The sequence below is a fragment of the Colletotrichum karsti genome, assembly GCF_011947395.1.
Source record: "Colletotrichum karsti strain CkLH20 chromosome Unknown Scaffold47, whole genome shotgun sequence".
Taxonomy (NCBI): Eukaryota; Fungi; Ascomycota; class Sordariomycetes; order Glomerellales; family Glomerellaceae; genus Colletotrichum; species Colletotrichum karsti.
Window position 1 is genome coordinate 54,025 of NW_024065947.1, and position 18,156 is coordinate 72,180.

General features: G+C 53.2%; 3 protein-coding genes across 3 annotated transcripts; 1 reads left to right on the forward strand and 2 right to left on the reverse strand.

Moving 5' to 3' along the window:
• Positions 1-5,478: 5,478 nt before the first annotated feature.
• CkaCkLH20_11302 (cyclopentanone 1, 2-monooxygenase) lies at positions 5,479-7,302 on the reverse strand (the record flags this gene model as incomplete). Its single annotated transcript, XM_038894016.1, has 2 exons — positions 5,479-5,870; positions 5,934-7,302. 2 exons carry the CDS (start codon positions 7,300-7,302, stop codon positions 5,479-5,481), a joined length of 1,761 nt encoding a protein of 586 aa, XP_038740594.1.
• Positions 7,303-9,527: 2,225 nt separating this feature from the next.
• Positions 9,528-15,208, forward strand: CkaCkLH20_11303 (DEAD/DEAH box helicase; the record flags this gene model as incomplete). The annotated part of the gene is made up of 6 exons (XM_038894017.1): positions 9,528-9,696; positions 9,765-10,222; positions 10,277-11,579; positions 11,653-12,688; positions 12,748-13,545; positions 13,600-15,208. 6 exons carry the CDS (start codon positions 9,528-9,530, stop codon positions 15,206-15,208), a joined length of 5,373 nt encoding a protein of 1,790 aa, XP_038740595.1.
• Positions 15,209-15,420: 212 nt separating this feature from the next.
• Positions 15,421-17,484, reverse strand: CkaCkLH20_11304 (major facilitator superfamily transporter; the record flags this gene model as incomplete). Its single annotated transcript, XM_038894018.1, has 11 exons — positions 15,421-15,570; positions 15,629-16,175; positions 16,228-16,420; positions 16,471-16,732; positions 16,796-16,892; positions 16,951-17,024; positions 17,080-17,105; positions 17,165-17,201; positions 17,255-17,268; positions 17,321-17,380; positions 17,445-17,484. The coding sequence occupies 11 exons, from the start codon at positions 17,482-17,484 to the stop codon at positions 15,421-15,423; spliced, it is 1,500 nt and encodes a 499-aa protein (XP_038740596.1).
• Positions 17,485-18,156: the final 672 nt, after the last annotated feature.

Genomic DNA, 18,156 nt, shown 5'->3' on the forward strand with positions numbered 1-18,156 from the left:
GCCAAAACTTCGGCAATCACATTTCAGCCAATCAAAATCACTCCTGCCTGCCAGATTGTACACGTCTGCGGCCTGAGGATGACGACGCCAGCTGCCCTTTTGGGTGGAATTAGGGTCCCAATCGTCCTTTTGGTGAGCCCCGGTGCTGTGGAATTCGACGCAGGCCTCGTCACTCGAATGGCAGACCACGGCTTGTTTTGATATCAATCCAGTATCCAACCTGCTGGGCCGCCGACAATGGGATGGCGCCATGTCGCTGTTTTTTTTGACTGCTGACGACGAGTCCACGAATACCGCACGCCTATTGAGTTTTTTTGGTTGTATTCCCAATTTTTTCCGTCCTTTTTTCCCCTCCCGCTCTCTGTCCTTCTGCTCTGCTCTTCTGTCTGACTGACGACAGCAGGCAACCACTGGAATGTCAATCTCTGCAGATAGACGCGGCCTATTCGTCGTCGAAAGAATCATTTCGAATAACCCCGAAAGGGTAAATGAATACAGCGACCCGGCGACTCGGGCCCGACGGAGGCGCTGGCGTTGAACTGAATCCCGTCTTACCTTGCGGTCTTATGGCTTCGGGCGCAAAGCGAAATCCGAAGAGAGCGAGAGCGGGTGCGATACGACAAATCGAGTGCTGTTCGAATCACTCACTGCCCACTGCCCGACGGAGGCGGCGGCGGACTGTCGTTCCTCCATCTGACCGTACCGCTACCCGAGTCGACACCCACTCCACTATGCGCCCTCGAGTACCGGCTACAAGCATGCCGCGTTCCCGGTGTGGCTGTTCCAGTTGGCGCTCTGGCGTTGGCGTGGGTTGATGCACCTCCGACCTCTCACTCTTACCACCATCAGCAAATAGGAACCGTTGCTGCTCAAGGTTGCGTGCTAAGCCTCAATCATCCAAGACACGACGCTCAACTCGGTTCATGATCGCCAAATTCTCGAAATCTTCCAGCTGCTCCAGTCGGGCTTGGTATTTCTTGACATGCATCTGCCAAATGCTCACCCAACGCATTTCAGCCCTCGTTCGACTCGCCATGCCACTTCCTGACAAGAGCAACCGTTTTACCGCACTCTCCAACAGCCTCATCCTCACCCTAGGTCTCGGCCACGCCCCTTGAAGCACAATTCACGGCATAGATTGCGGCTCCCGATCACTTCCCACTCTCCAACAGCCTCATCCTCACCCTAGGTCTCGGCCACGCCCCTTGAAGCACAATTCACGGCATAGATTGCGGCTCCCGATCACTTCCCACATCACGAAAAGGCTCCTCCGAAGAAGCTCGCAGCACGACCATGCGCTGACACAAGCCCCTTCACTCGACCCCAATCGAAAAATCTCAAAACTTCTTTCAGCTGCCCCGAAGCGGAAGTTGTCGTCCGTCCGTTCTCGACGGCATAAATCAGAAGAGTTTGGAGCCCGGATCATGCCCCGTGCTCACCGAGGTCTCTGACTGGCCTCTGCTGTCATTCACCCCTCTGCTTCCTCCAGACTTCAGGGGATGACCCTCTCGTCTCTCGTGCTGGAAATGCCGCTCGCTTTGTGAAGACTGCAGACCTTCATTCCGTGCGGTGGGACGCAACATGATTTCCGTTCCCTGACCCTACCTCGATAATTCATGCACTGCCACCACGCCTGCTATCAACTATCGAACCTAGCAAATCACCACCGTCGCCCAATTTGCCAGCAGAATCACTGCTCATGGGCTGTGCCGTCTGCATTCTACAAGCACAAACACGGAGCACGGGTGCTCGTGGCTGTCAACCGGCCTCTCTTTCCGTTGTTTACTGTCAACCGTATCGCTGGACACCGACTGGCCTGCTCGCCATGTCGGCAGAAACACGCCGGACGGAAACAGGCAATCAGACTTTGCGAATATTCAATTCTGCCGAACTTCCACGACGGGCGGTGGATCGTGGATGCAAATGCCGAGAACAACAAACAAAAAAGTCTCCAAAAATCAAAGACCAAAGACCAGACGCCCGCCACAATAAGGCCGATACAGCATGGAGATTGAGCTTGTTGCATCCCCTAGGCTCGAGGCTATCTCATGTTCCTCACCATCTCGCCTACCCCGGCCTCGAGTCTGGACCTCGAGGCTCGAAGAAGTCTGAATTTCAGACCGCGGAAACTGAGCCGGCTCAAGACCCCGGCGCCGTTTCGGCATTCTCCAGCTCTCTGTTCCACAAACTCAAAGTGTCTCGGCCGTCTTCGCTCTTCCCCCACCGGTCCCGATATCCTCCCACATTCCCGACCTTTGTGCCGTTGTGGACTTGTGCCACTGACGCTTCGCTTCTTCGCACACGCCGCAGTGCGTGCACAAACCTGCCAGAAAGCCACGGCCGACCCTCCGACGGACCAGTCAGCGTCGTCCGTGGAGCAGAAGCTTACATAAAGTTCTCCTGGCTTGTTGTTATGCCGCAGTGATCAACATTAGCTAATGCTGCTCCCCAGAGAACCATGACGTTGGCCGTGTTCAAAAATAGAACATCGAGACGCCTTGTTTCACCTGCGGCACTTCCCACCACAAGCACCAGCATTTCCAGAACGGCTGTCTTTCCGTCTCCCAGCACGCGCCGCCAGCCCCGGCGCCCCGGCACTTAGCATTCAAACACCCCATCGGGCCCGGCATGGCTGACGGGCCAAGGCTTATCCAATAACGACAAGGCTTCGAGCACATAGGGGTCGCCCATCTTGAAGCATCACGCCAGAACTTCAAAGCCCCTTGGAGGCTCGAAAGACGCTACCGCGTTACCGAGTCGAAGCTGAAGAGAGCGAAGCCCTGCATGCAGTCTGCACTCCTGATGGCCGTCATCCCATGTCAAACCGTCGCCCCCGTTCCCAGGAATGGCTTCGGTATGATCGCCCACATCGGCGCATCGCCAGCAGATCAGGGAGGTTTTGGCAAGATCCGACCAGTCACATACCAGGAGTCTCAGTCGATACCCTCCCCTCTTCGTTGTTCTAGAACGGTGTCTGGCATTCTTCCCCTCCTCGAGCTTCCTCCCGCTCGTCGAACCCTCAACTCCTGACCCGGACATCCTGAATGTTAACAGTAATGGTATATTCTGGCCGGTACAACCAACTTTCCCCTGAAGCCCTCATTTCATCGTCATTCTCCAGCCTCCACGGGCTTTTTTGTTTCTCATCGCCCAATACAACCTCGCCGGTTCACCATTCCCACATTCCAAAATCGCCTCCCCCACCGCGCAATCAATCCGTCCATGCCGAGCCTTGCAACTTGCAGGCCCGCCTTGAACAAACCTTGTTTTTTTTTTCGCTCTTTCCCCTTCGTCTTTTGGCCAACTAGAAATTTCCGTTATCAGGCTCTTCGCCCGGGGGGCTGAGCCCGGGACAAACAACCTTCACGACTCAGTCGACGTTCTGCGCTGCTCATTTCGGGCTTAGCGTGTCTTTTACGGAAGGCCAAGCCTCGGTAGGAAACGGGGGGCCACTTCCCGCTGTCAAGGCCATGATAACGCATGAGCCACTGCAAAAACAATTCGAGGTGTTCCCGGGCCGCAGGTAATTTGCACGATTTGGCTGCTTTCTGGCTTGGGAAATACTGAGGGGGCTGAATGTGACTTCGAATTCACGCTGTTGCTGCCGGCGTGTTCCTTGATTTAGAAACAACCCAAGCACGTTGGTTGCACCACTTCCGTCATTGGCGTTGGGTTATGTCAGCCAGCCATTGAAGATTTCCCGCCAACGCTCGGATCTAGCCACATTCCATCAATTCGCTGGCTCGCAAAACGAGAATCACGTGTCGTGGCAGTGCGACTCTCCCTCATCCAGTCACGTCCCTCTCATGATCTTTATCCAAGCGAGCACTCGCCACAAACACATCGCGAGCCCCTCGTTGGCCGGACACAAGTGAGGATCATGTAACCGTACATCACTCCCACATCCCCTGAAGATCATGCAATCCGAGCAGGTTTTCTGCTTCGCGTAGCCGGTGGTGCGAGTCCGACGTGGCTGCACAGCCACAGCATGATGTCAAGCCACCCGACTGACCCCGCACCTGTGGCGTTCTGACCTCGGGGCGCCACACAACTTCAACCCGTCTGCCCGTCGGCGAAGAGGGGCCGTCGGAGGCGCCCTCTCCGTCTCGATCCCCGGGCCCTCCTTTTCCGTCTCTCCCATCCGTCGTCCGAACCCGCGAATCGAAAGAATCGCACTCGCATATCCGTGCCTGGTGCTGTGGTGGTGGGTGCATGGGCATGTGTCCGGTCTGTGTGTTTTTTTCGATGTTCCTCGGTTCGCATTGCTTATGTCCTGCAGTGAATAAACTTCCCGATGGGTAGGTACTTGACTAATACGGGCGGGAAATTTACAAAATAAGTAAGGTAATCGTCCCCCCCTCTGAAGCATCTGAGCGGGAGGTGAGGGGGAGGGAAAGGGAAGGGAAGGTCCAGACCATTCTCGTCCGATCTGGAGTCTATGCCGAAGGTTTTTATCCGTGCTGGGCAAAACAGAGTGAGGTAGGTAGGTGGGAGCGAGGGGTTTTTGCATGTGAGGTTGTTTGGAGATGGGCGGCGGTTATGAGTAAGGTGTATTCTGCCGATGTTTATCTGGTGACTCGTGATTCGTGGTTGTGAGTGGTGGTGGTTGAGGCTGGTATTGGATGCGAGATGGGATTCTCGGTAGTTGACTTGATTTAGACTCTTAAATGAGAATGTTTGGTTTGAAAGAATATGAGTTGATGACTTTGTTGGTTTTCATATGCCTCGGGATGTTGTTTATGTGTGTGTGTAGTTGTCAACTTGTCTGATGGGTAAGTTGGACTGAAGAAAGATAGATGTGCTCACATCCTCGAGAAACGTTACGTTCTTGTTCAAGAGACTCTTTTGGTACTGAAATTGTATCAAGAAACCCAGATTGGGAATAGGACTCTTTGCGCTCTACAGATTCAGTCCTAGGTGAATGTTATGACATTCAGCTAGTTGCGTTGTTAAGTGTGCAATGTAATTGAGTTGGAAATTCGGCTGCAGCCAACACCACGATAGAATCCTTATATTAACACATAAATACGTTCTAGAAGAGAAGAAAAATAACAAATACATTGTTTCCTATCCCAGAAATGATGATTGTGTTGTTGAGCGGGTGGAACAGGTTCTGGCCTCGAGGAGGTATGGGCCCACCACGACCACGATGAGTCTTACCAGGATAAGCACACCGTTCATCCTACATTCGAATCAACTGGCAGCTAAGAAAGTACAACAGTCCGGTTGAAAGCGATCAAAAGCTGCTTGATAATATGCACTGAAGTTTACTTGTCTTTCATGTCGCCACAGCCGGAATAGCAAGTGATCGATCAACTCAGACATTGAACATCTCATAAAGTAGTAGACTGGTCTTCCCGTAGATACATATGCTTCCAACGAAAGCACAATAGCTCTCTGATGACTACGCAAGCACCATATGCAAACTCCATGGCTATGTATGGTAACCCATGAACCTCGTTCCACTCCCCGCCGACTTCAGCACAACTCTCGCCCTACCCCAGTCTGTCTCATCGGCACGATGCCCTCTACACCAGCGTCAACAGTGTCGTCCGTCCTGGTGACATCGAACTTCGTCCAGTCGCTCGTCCCCTCCCGGCAAGCCTTGATGTACGGCGGGATGCCGCCGAGGTAGTTGAGCTGCTCCCGCGGCTTGCCGGGGATGTTGGCACCCAGGTACCACGACGAGTCGTTCTTGACGAACAGTGTCGCGTCGTTCATGGCCATGATCAGCTCTTTCCACTGCTCCGTGGCCGATTGGCGCGGCTCGATCGACTTGACGCCCTCTTTGCGGAGCTTGGCCATGAACTCCGCGATGAACTCGACTTGCTGCTCGATGAAGGGCGGGGCGTTGGTCAGGGCCGTTGGCGCTGTTCGGACGTCGTGTCAGTTTAATTGCTCAGAGTGTGTAACACGAGAGAGAAGAAACTCACCTTGTGGTCCGTAAATCATGAACATGTTCGGGCATCCCCTGACCATCAGCCCGAGGTATGTCCACACGCCCTTCTTCCACCTCTCCTTCATGTCGATGCCGTCTTTCCCCCTCAACCCCATGCTGGTCAGACTGCCCGTGCAGTTATCGTATCCCGTCGCAAGCACAATGATGTCGTGCTCTCTCTCCGTCCCATCTTCCGTCACGATGCCTCTCGGCGTAAACCCGCGGATGGGATTCCCCTTCAAGTTTACGACCTTGACATTATCCCGATCAAGACACTCATAGTAGTCCTGTTCCAGACTGCTCCGCTTCGTGGCGAAAGGATACGGCGGCTCCTCAGGGACCACGACGGCCCTCTTCTCCGGGTCCCGGACCCTCGGCCCCGTCTTCCCGGCCCAGAACTCATACATCATCCGGTTCGCCCTCTCGTCCACCAGAAAATCGACGTAATTCCCCGCTTGGAAGTTGAACGCCCCGCGCTGCCACAGCTCCTCCCAGTACGCCAGCCGCTCCTCCGCCGCCGTCTGCATCGCCGCCTTCGTCGTCCCGTCGCACGGGATCCCGAACACGCTGTCCCTCGCCGCCTTGAAGAGGAGCCCGTACACGGACTTGGACGCGGCCTGCTCGAGCTCCGTCACGTCCCGCTGCCGCATCGGGAGCGCGATGTTGGGGTTGCGGATGTATACCGTCAGCTCGACGCCCTGCTTCTTGGCGATCTCCTGCACGAGCTGCACACCCGTCGCGCCGGCCCCGATCACGGCGACCCGCTTGCTCCGGAAGTCGATCTCCTCCTCGGGCCACGACGCCGAGTGCACGACCGTCCCGGAAAACGCTTCCATGTTCTCGAAGTTGGGCTCGTAACGTTTATGAGAGCTCCCCGTCGCCGGAATCAGGAACCTCGCCGTGATAGTCCGGCCCCCGGCCGTCTGCACCCGCCACAGCCCCTCGGCCTCATCGAAGTCGGCCCCGACCACAACCGTGTTGTAGCTCACGTCCTTCGAGATGTCGAGCACCTGGTCGACGTGATTAAAGTACCGCTTGATCTCGTCGTGCGAGGGGAACCGCTGCGACCAGGTCCAGTCCTTCCAGACCTCCTTGACAGAGAACTGGTAGTATGGCGCCTCGGAGTCGACGCGGGCACCCGGGTAGCTGTTCCAGTGCCAGACGCCGCCGAGGGCGGCGCCGGCCTCGAGGACGTGGGCGCGGAAGCCGTGCTTGCGGAGCTGGTGTAGGGCGTAGACGCCGCCGAAGCCGCCGCCGATGATGAGCGCCTCGTAGTCCATTACGGCGTCCGAGATGTGGACTCCGTGCCCGTTACGAGCGCCGCCGTTGAGGCGGCTCTTATCCAGGTGGTCGATGGAGCCCATCGTCGATCTCCCCAAGTCAGGTCGGAACTCTACCAGGGGCGGATGTGAGTCAAGAAGGGATCGTTGTATAAGAGAGAGTCAGGATGCTGTCGAAAGGAGAAGGAGCACGACTCGGGAAGTTGAGATGGGTTGCTTTATAAGTGTCGGATGAGTGGTTGGCAAGTTCGGACGGCGCTTTTGGGTTCGAGGTGGAGGGACATCTGAAGCTGCTACTTCTCGGTCCCATGTTTTCTTGACCGTTGCCTCCACCGCCGGTCCCCTCGCGGCAAATTCTACATCTGTATCTCTCCCCCTGGCCACCGCGGATGTTTGCCTCAAAGTCCCCTCGGTTGCTGTTGGTTTGGTTCATGCTGTTGTTGGTAGGGACTCCGCTGAAAGTCGCGCGGTTGACGTTGCAAACAAGGCCGAGTCCGCCAATGATCAACGGGGCCTGGAGGTTTGGTTGAAACGTATTCCCCATGTAGGAACCTTGCCGGCGTTGCATCTGGTGGGCCAGATGGGTCCATGATGCGTCCCGCGGGGGGGGGATGAGGAGATGATTCCGCCAGCCGTAGGCCCCGTAGGATGCGGATCCTTCTACGAGATGGGAATCGAGATCCGAGTTCTCTCAAACCTGCATACTTTGGAAGCATGGGAAGTCAACATCAAGCCAAGGTGAGCTTCTTTTAGTCTTTTGAGATTCGCTTTTGCAGTGATCGAGTTTGTAAACGTTCGGCCCTCGGTGACTCTTGATCGACGTCGGTGTTTTTGAGCACGGATCAAGGATCGAGCTGGACTGACGGCCCTTCGGCGTTGACTGCGGGCACGGCGGCGCGGGCAGACTTTTGGCGGGGTTTGAAGGCCAAGCTCTTGTTGGTCTCTCGGGATGTCGGACGTGACGTGGATATCGTACGTCCGAGTCCAGGGACAATGGGAGCCCCGATGAGTTCGATTAACATGGAACCACTATTCCCACCGGCGCCAAGTGTAAATATGGGACTCGGCTGTTTGCTGGAGCGTGTTTGTTGGAGCTCGAGGGGGCGTTGTTGGTCGGTACAATGGCGTTGTTGGTCGGTCCAAAGATCCTTTGTTAGGGAGATAAGACCCTTGTTACAAGGGCCTCAAATGAGGAAAAGGATGCGGTTGGTTTTCCCTTGTGATTTGGAGGAAGTTCGGAACCACGTTGCCGATGTTGAGCAGCTCAGTTAGATGAGTAAACGAGCGGCTACGTTTAACCTACAAAGGCGGGATATCTCACTAAAGGGAAAGTCTTCTAAAGTAAATACTGGAAATCTGCAATAAAACGATCTATGATTACGTCATAGCCTTTTTTCTAATGGACTACTCAACTGCATTCAAGAGCCTCATGAGACAAGATCCCTTCTCTCATAGCTGTTGACCGACGATGGCATTATTGAAGACCGACTACAATGACAAAAAGCGCCAGGAAAGAATTCTGGTTTCTCAGTCACTGGATGATTAGTTTGAATTTAAAGAAAACGACAAGTGAATTTGATGGAGAGCCAACAATGATCACTCCTACAAGCCACTTAACTAAGTGACTTGTCAGCAAATCAAGCCTGGCTCCTATGAACGATGCTCCCGCTTTTCCAATATTATTGAATCCAATACAATGCTCGCAAAATTTGGATTCATGTCAATCAAGGAGGAAAAGGGCATCGACAATGCTGGCGAGCTCGACTTTATTTGCTCGCTGTCGGCCTCCTGCAGAATCAAAGACCAATAAGACAGGCAGAGATACTGGGGCAAAGTCTTATTTCACGTCCATGGATGCAAAGGTCTAATGAAAAGGGCCTTATTATCATGGCTTTGACTTTGGCTGCATTGCGCCCGTGTGAAGGAAAGGACAGCGACGTAAATGGTAGGTGGTCTCGACTCTCCCGCATAAATATCAAGACCTGCAGCGCTTTTTTGCTTGTATTTTGAACAAAGACCAAAGGCAACTGCTTTTTTCCAGGCCTTTAACGCCGGATCGTTGCATGAGGTGGTGTTGACTAGAAAATTCTGCAGTTTCGTTGACAACAAACGGATTCACCACCTTCGCCTCCATACTTCAAATTTTCCACGGCCACTTCACTTTCACCACCTTCACTGTTCCACTCCCACACAACAGGCCGAAGGCTTTAAAAAAAAAACTCTCTGATCAGCCAAATCTTCTCTCATTACGTTGCTATCGACATCTTCATCTTCTAGCCTTGCCGTCGTCATCCATATTACGCGCCACCATGGCACCGGTCGGCAGCGCGGCCTTGACGGCTCTGACCAAGTGGAAAGCCTCTCTTACTCCTCTCAGAGTCGACATCGTCGGAGATTTTGCAGGGAAGGAACTCTTTGCCATTCATGGCGAGGCGTTGCTCTGCCATTGCGTCACTCGAGCGAAGGTCGACTTTACAGGTGCGCCTGCCACTCCTGCCGCCCCCCAACTTTCCCTTCAAATTTCTGACATCCGTGGATATTTTTAGATGGATTTCAGCTCCTTCACGCCGTTCACGCCGTTGAGACCTTCCTCTCCAAGCTGAGGGAGCGTGGATGCAACTTCCACGTTCTTTGGTTCGACAGCCAAGAGGAGCTCGCTGTTCCGCGATGCATCCCCGAGAAATACCGGCACAAATACCTCTTGACGCGAGCCGTCCTCATCGAGCACCTCCGATCTCCCGAGACTGACCACGAGACCACGCCCGATGGATCTACAGAGCACCACAATGGGAAGGACCCGATGAGCTTTGTCTTCTCTGCGATCGGCAATGATGAGTTCGCCGACTACATGGAAGAGAACTCTCTTCATTTCGTCATGTGTTCGCAGGGAAGAGATGCGGAGGATGCAAACGGCAGCATCGACCATCTCCTCGTCATGTACTTGTTCGCGAAGATGGGATACAGCCTCTCTTTCATCGACGGTCTTGACTTCAGGAGCTCAAAGGTAAGTCATGACAGATATGAACTCAACCGTGAACCCCAGCTAATTCCGAGGAAGGTCTACACTCAAGTTGTCACCCCGTCCAATGCCTTCACCTCGATTCAGGTATCTGAGTCCGCAACTCGACACACGCAAGACCTAGGATGCGGCCAGATCCCATCAGCGCTAGGCCGGCAAACTGTCCCATTTTCCGATCACGACTTCGGCACAGAGATTGATGCCCGAGAAAGGATTGCCCTCGTTTTCTGTGCCTCGATACTCAAAACCAAGCCCGGTACCGATACCGAGAGACGCGTCGCTGCTTTCCTCGTCCACATTGCGCTCTTAAAACTTGGAGAACTTGCCCAGCGGTCCTGCAGGAAGCCTGAGGCAGAGGTCAGCAATGAAGATCACAGTTTTCTCGAAGACTTCTCGTTCGTTGCTATCACTTTGATTCGACGTCATGTCGGAAGCAAAGCTGGTGCGAGTATCGACTGGCACGTCTACGATTTGGTCGACGGTCGAATCTTCTTTCATATCTTGCAGAACATCGATTCCCTGAAGCTTGTCTTTGATGTTCGGTCTTACGGCAAGATCATCGAGGGCCTCGTTGGGATCAATGTTCTTTGTCATTTACCTCATGATGGCCACCCCGTGCAGCTCTACCAGCCCGTTCGACGGGTGATCACGACCTCACTGCAGAACCACGCAAATGCCCCTGTTCTTCCATTCAGCCATCCGGTCTTGGACCCGTACCTGGAGGATATCAAGTTGGACACCGATCGGAAGTGGCAGAATTCCGCCACTGGTTCCAAGATCTTCCAAGAGTTGACTCACTGGCACAACGCCAAGAAGACAGTTGATCCGAAGCATGCCATCAAGCCGATGGACCCGAAGGCCCTCAGGAGAAACCAGAGATTCATGGCAGACACGATTGCATACTCCGCCAGCCTGACAAACGCTGCTGGCAAGAACATTGAACCTGAGATCATCATCGCCCAGGAACCTCAAAAGAACGGCCGCGACAAGATGAAGTCCAACGCTGCGAAGCCGCAGACATGGAAAGCGGATCTCGCCCGAAGAGATGCCGCGAAGGTGCCCAAGCACAACACCAAGAGCGGAAAGGCAAAAGCTCTAGCGGCAGCGAAGAACATCCAGGTTGCGAAAGCCGAGTCCAAGAGCCAGGCCGTCGTTGCTTTCTTTGCGCAGCAATGTCAGGACTTCGACAAGGTAAAACCGTTGGTTCAGAGATACTTGAAGGCTAACAAGTATCTGCTCACTCTTTCGAGTACCGACAGAGAGGTTATCGGAGGAGAGGCATTGTTGTACATCTGCAAAACACTGGCCAATGTCATCGGCAAGCCGCCATTTGGTGCTCTTGGTGAGTGTGCATGATTCATTATCTGTCAACACCTTGGCATTCAGGACCAATCCACTGACACATTTATCAACAGAACTGAATACTGTGGCTTTGCTTCGGGCTCATGTACTTGAAATGTACAAACTGCCTCTCACCGTCGAGACAAGAAAGCAGCTCAAGCATCTAACATCTGTTCTTGAGCTCCCACCACCCGCGGATGATGCTTCAAGATTGATCGAACGCCCGCTGCCTTTCATACCCGCGATCCAGAGTGCTGTAAAGCATCTAGAGCTACCCGAGTACGACACAGCTGGCGAGTTCCAGCTGGAGCACTGTGGTCCTTATTTGGAGCGCAGCTTTGACTCAGCTCCCGATCCGCGAGTGCCTTTCCAGCCCGATGCATGGCAGCGCAAAGTTCTCGACGCCATCGACAGGAACAAGAGTCTTTTCGTGGTCGCACCGACATCTGCGGGAAAAACCTTCATTTCTTTCTACGCCATGAAGAAAGTTTTACAGGCGAACAATGACGACGTTCTAGTGTACGTTGCTCCGACAAAGGCACTTGTCAACCAGATTGCGGCCGAAGTCCAGGCGAGATTTTCGAAAACGTACCCAAACGGCGGTCGATCAGTCTGGGCCATTCATACCCGCGATTACCGCATTAATAACTCATCAGGATGCCAAGTTTTGGTCACTGTCCCGCATATCCTCCAGATCATGCTCCTGGCACCCTCAAATGCGAAGACCCCGAGCTCCTGGTCACGCAGAGTCAAGCGAATCATCTTCGATGAGGTTCACTGCATTGGCCAGGCGGAGGATGGCATGATTTGGGAGCAACTGCTTCTATTGGCACCCTGCCCCATTATCGCTCTGTCTGCAACCGTCGGCAACCCCCTTGCGTTCAAAGAATGGTTGGCCGGCACGCAAAAGGCGAAGGGATTCGATCTCGAAATGGTGGTCCACGGTGCAAGATATTCTGATCTTCGGAAGTTCGTCTACCAACCCCCCAAAGATCGGAAGTTCAATGGCTTGGACCCCGTTGTGCGTCTTCCTCTTCCTGGCCTGGATGCCGAGAACAGTGACGACAGTCAGTTTGTGTTCATCCACCCCGTCGGCAGTATTGTCAATAAGTGAGTTTACAGTAGACAAGAAGCACTTTGCCTCTCATGATACTAACTGCAATTCGCAGGAGAAGCAAGGAAACGTTAAAAGATGTCAGCCTGGAGCCGCGGGACTGTCTGAACCTCTGGCAAACCATGTCCGAGTACGCCAATGACTCTTTTCCCGTCGACCACTCTATCAATCCCAAAAACGCCTTGAAGGAAGTTATCAAAAAGTCGGACGTTCTGGAATGGGAAGTTGCGCTCAAGAACCAGCTGTACCAGTGGATGGCTGACCCCAACTCGCCATTTGCTGACCTGCACAACCACCTCGCGACAACTTCGAAACCCAGCACAGGGATTGACAACACCGTGAAAGCGACCTTCCCCTTGCTGGTGGATCTTCGATCTCGGGGTGCACTTCCTGCCATCATATTCAACTACGATCGGATAGGATGCGAAACGATACTGTTCGAAATCTTGGAAAATCTTGAGACTGCCGAGGAGAATTACCGGCAGACAGACTCCGAGTGGAACAAGAAGCTGCAAAGCTTCCGAAAATGGCGGGAAGGACAGAAATCGCGGAAGCAAGCCAAGTCTTCTCGAGTCTCCAATGGACGAGAGGACGACGACGACGGCACCACGTTCAGCAAGATGGACCAACTGGTGGACGACGCCAGTCAAGAGGCCAGCCCATGGGCAAGCTTCAACCCGGAAGCGCCGATCGAGCGATTCAGTTTCGCAGACTCGACCAAAATCTCGACCGAAGAGTTGGAGAAGTTGATATCTTCTCTTGCGTATGCCAACATCAAGAAGCCTATCATTGAGGCGCTGCGGAGAGGACTGGGTGTTCACCATGCAGGAATGAATCGGAAGTACCGCCAAGTGTAAGCAACTCGAGTTACGCTCATGCTCTGTAAATAACTAACGTTCAACGATAGGGTGGAGATGCTGTTCCGAAAGGGCTTCTTGACTGCGGTGATTGCAACGGGCACATTAGCTCTGGGTTTGAACATGCCTTGCAAGACGGTCGTCTTCACAGGAGACTCGGTCTTCTTGACCGCTCTCAACTACCGTCAAGCCTCCGGTCGCGCTGGTCGAAGAGGTTTCGATCTTCTCGGCAATGTCGTGTTTCACGGAATCCCCCATCATCGCGTCATGGAGATCATGTCATCTCGCCTGCCTGACCTTCGAGGCCAGTTTCCGATGTCCGTCACTCTTATTCTTCGTCTGTTTGGACTTCTTCACGGCACAGATGGTTCAGACTACGCCATCAACGCGATTCAGTCCTTGCTGACGCAAACACGTCTTTATCTCGGAGGACCATCCTCGCAGATGTCAATCAAGCATCACCTCCGATTTTCGATCGAGTACCTTCGGAGACAGCATCTTCTATCTTCTGGAGGAGCCCCCCTGAACTTTTCTGGACTTGTTGGACATCTGTACTTCACCGAGAACGCAGCTTTTGCTTTCCACTCCCTGATGAAGGAAGGATACCTGCACGAGCTCTGTGAAGACGTCGACAACATGGACAAGCAGAAATACATGCTTGTTGAGCTACTGAAGGTCTTATGCCACCTTTTCTGTCGTATTCCATGCCCGAGATACGACGACCAGGCGTGGCTGAAAGAGGTTGTTTATCGATCGCCGTCTGTGGTTCTCCTCCCTAGCCTTCCAGAAAAGGCCGCAGCCACCCTCAGAGATCACAACCGGGAGACCCTTGGAATTTTCCAAACTTACGTACGCAGCTTTGTCGAACAGCACCTGAGCCATACGCCTGATGACGTGTTGCCTTTCACCAACCGCAAAGTTGGGCCGAGCCGAAACCAGAGCATCGATATTTCCGCCACCAACGTCCAGACTCTCCCTCCCACGACGCTCCGGTCCCCATTTGCCGCCTTGTCTGGTTTCACAGACGACTTCTCCACCATCCATGAGCTGTGCGAGACAGTCCGTGCCGGCGTATTTCTCGAAGAAGAATCCATCCCTTACATTCCTATCTATCCTGACGAGACTGGCGGGGTGCCTTTCAACGCGTACATCTTGGATTTCTTCAAGCATGGCGACATGGAAGCTCTAGTTCGTGACAACGGAATCAAACGCGGAGACGTTTGGTTCCACCTCAAGGACTTCTCGCTGATCCTTGCGACGATTGTTACAAGCCTGGCAAACTTCCTTGACAAGACCGGCGCCGAGTTCGATGATGCCGCCATGGTTGACCTACAGGATGTCGGCGATATTCTCGAGGAGGAGGCTGTTCCTGACCAAGATGATGACGCGCATGGGTCGGCGACCGTTGAGACTGCTGCGAAAGATCCTAAGATTCAGCCAAAGGTGACCAAGGCGCCGAGCAAGAAGGTCCAAGACTCTTGGGATGATAACGATGATTCTGACGAGGGGAGCGAGATAGGCATCAATACGAATGACGGCGTAGGTGGCACTTCGACAAGCTGGGACGAGGATGAAGGAGCTGGGCTGATGAAGGTTTACAAAGTCTTTAAGCTTCTGCAGCAGGAGTTTGACGAGAAGTTCAGGAAGGTCTGGGCTTGATTCATGTCGCGTAATCTGTTCTTCAGGGGACAGATGCCATGCTTCATAGCAACAGTGTACGTGTCGTATTACTTTAGGGAAGATAACACAGGTAGTCTACAAAAGTTTTGATTTACTCCGAGTCCACCATACCGCAGATGTAGACGCTTCCAAGCGAGGTCATGATCGCCGTAGTGACCATAATATTAGTTTTGTGCTTGCTGTTCGCATATTTAGATGGAGACGGTCTTCTCGGAGGTGGCCCTCTTCTCGTCCACGCTGTCCGTCTTCTCAATTCCAGAAGCCTTCTCACAGACTGCGGGCGAAGCCTCGGAGTCCTGCGCAGAGGGCTGCTCGTACTTCTCGAGAGTGGTTTTGTCCAGCTTCAAGACATTAGCATCGACGTTTCCAAACAGTTGAGGGGATCTCATCAAGACTTACCTTCCACACAACCCACATGTATCCCAGCATGACAAAGCAGCACACAATCATGACAATACCTCCCTTCTTCCAGTAAGGAGCCTCGTCAGCCGCGTAGAACACGATACCCCAGAAGGTATACAAGGTCAACGAAAGGACGTTCATGCAGTAGACGGTAACACTACGCACGGCATCGTCGCCGGTGCGCTGGAGAATGATACTAGCCCAGCCGAAGATGAGCGGGTTGACCATGTACGCGGTTCCGGAAAGGTAGAATGCGAAGAAGGTTCCGGCGAAGGGGAGCGTGGGGACCAGCAGCATGATGGCGCAGATGAGCTGCAGGAGGACCGCGAGGACGGCCATGGGGACGCGGGTGCCGGTGGCGTCCATTTGCCAGGCTGCCAGCATGTTCGAGACGATGCCGACGGCTTGCACGCCGAGGGGGTAGGTGTTGATCTGGCTCTGGGTGAAGTGGCTGGATTGGTACTTGAGCCAGATAAGGAAGTTGTTCTGGACGGCGTAGGCTTCGAGTGTGGCGCAGACTGGGGACCAGAAGACGAGAATCCAGCTGAGATACTAGTTAGTGGGATGTGAAATGATGGAAGGATAGATGTACGTACAAAGCGGGGGAAAGGAAGAGACGCTTCATGAGCGAGAACGGGCTGATGCTGTGTCCGCCTTCCTTGATGGGCGGCAGGCGAGCAACAGCCATCTTCTTCTCGGACTCGCTGAGGTAGTTGACCTTTGTGTTCTCTGGGATATCGGGGAAGTAGAAGAAGCCGAAGAAGGCGATGGGGAGGGTGATGATGCCGTCTAATGACCGGTCAGTTGCTTCTCATGAACATCAGGCGCGAGGAACAAACCAATGAGGAACACCCATTGCCAGCCTCCGAGGCCACCGAGCCCCGCCATGCCCTTATAGATAGCTGCCATCATGACACCGGCAAACATGGTGCCGACCTGACCAGACGCCGTGAAGATCGCGGTTCTCTTGGAGATTTCCTTCGGCTTGTACCATGATCCGATGATGTAGATGGTTCCGGCGTAGGTTGAAGCTTCTGCGAGGCCGAGGAAGAAGCGGACAACGCAAAGTTGAGTCACGGTCTTGCAGGCCGCGCTGACCATCTATCATAAGTGTGAGCTTGCAACCTGGTAAGGAATCCAATGACTTCATGGGCGTGAATATACTGTCAAAGCCGCCCAAACAACGACCATTGAAGGAAGCCAGATGCGCGGAGCAATCTTCTGGATGATCAAACCGTGAGGAATCTGACCAATAGCCATGCTGCACGTAAGGTTAGAACTGGGTGATAAGTGGCTGGAGGTGAACATGATGGATATACCCAGCCGTCGTTACTGAAAGAACTGTGTTGTAGTCATGGCCCTTCATGTTAAGGGCCTCTCGAAGGCCGGCAACCTAAACACCAACCGTCAGGATCATGATGTGGTGCATGAAATGGGTGAACGCTTACGTATGCATTGGCGAAAGCAGCACGGTCTGCCATGAAACATATTAGTTCCTAAAACCCATTGATCTTAAGAAGATGCATCACCTACCGAGGAAGTTGAAGAAGTAACTCAAACAACAGTAAGTCTGCCGAAGACATCAGTTGGGCGCGTCTCATATAGCTTAACGGATGCTGTTACCAGGATGAAGAAGTCTGATGCTACCGTTAGTTTCAACCCTCTGAAGAGTATCCCGATGTTGCTTACCGATCTTCTGAACAAGTCTTCTCTCCTCCTTACTTTTCGCCTCGTCACCGAGGAAGAAAACTGTTGTTCTCATATTAGCAAACTTGACCAACAAACCCGGACATCTTGACTCGTGTGTCATTACCTCGGACTTTCTCTCCAACAGAGCTCTTTTCGGCCGACATTGTCGCAATTGCCTTCTACCAACGGTTACTTGGAATGGGCAAGAATGCTCTCCGTCCTAACAGACCCGGGAGGAAAAGGTATATCACACAACAGGAGATCCCGATTCCTCCCCAACAGATTATCTCTCAATCTGATAAAAAATTTCCATCTCATCTTGTGGGGTTCATGCCTGTCAATCCCTGGCTAATGGCGCATTTCCCAAAAGCGTAGATCCGACCCTTCGTGGAGGCCAGAGCTCGTGTAGTAGCTGACTTCTGGTGACAAATGCCACCTTGACGAAGCAGCAGAACCAATCACGCCGGAGGAACGTTACCTCTAACTACACCGAAGGTGTTAGCGAGCTTCTCTCCATCCCTCCTTTTGGCAGGTTCGACGCAAGCGAGCTCCACTGAGTGGCATGGACAAGGCCTTTGTGACAAATGAGGCCGGGCGAGGCTCGAGTCATAAGCGGGGATGATTCCAAAGGCCGTGACTTGAAGAACTTGTTACTGAAGAAGAGCAAATCGGCTGTTTATCCGGGCCCGATGCGGTGCTAAAATAGTAACTTCTGCTCCTTCTCACAGTGAGAAATCCATCTGATTATTGCACGTTATCAGTTGTTATCTGATCTACTGATATCTGATGTTGGTATGAACCGTTGAACATCAGGTCATAGCTAAGTTTACGTTAAG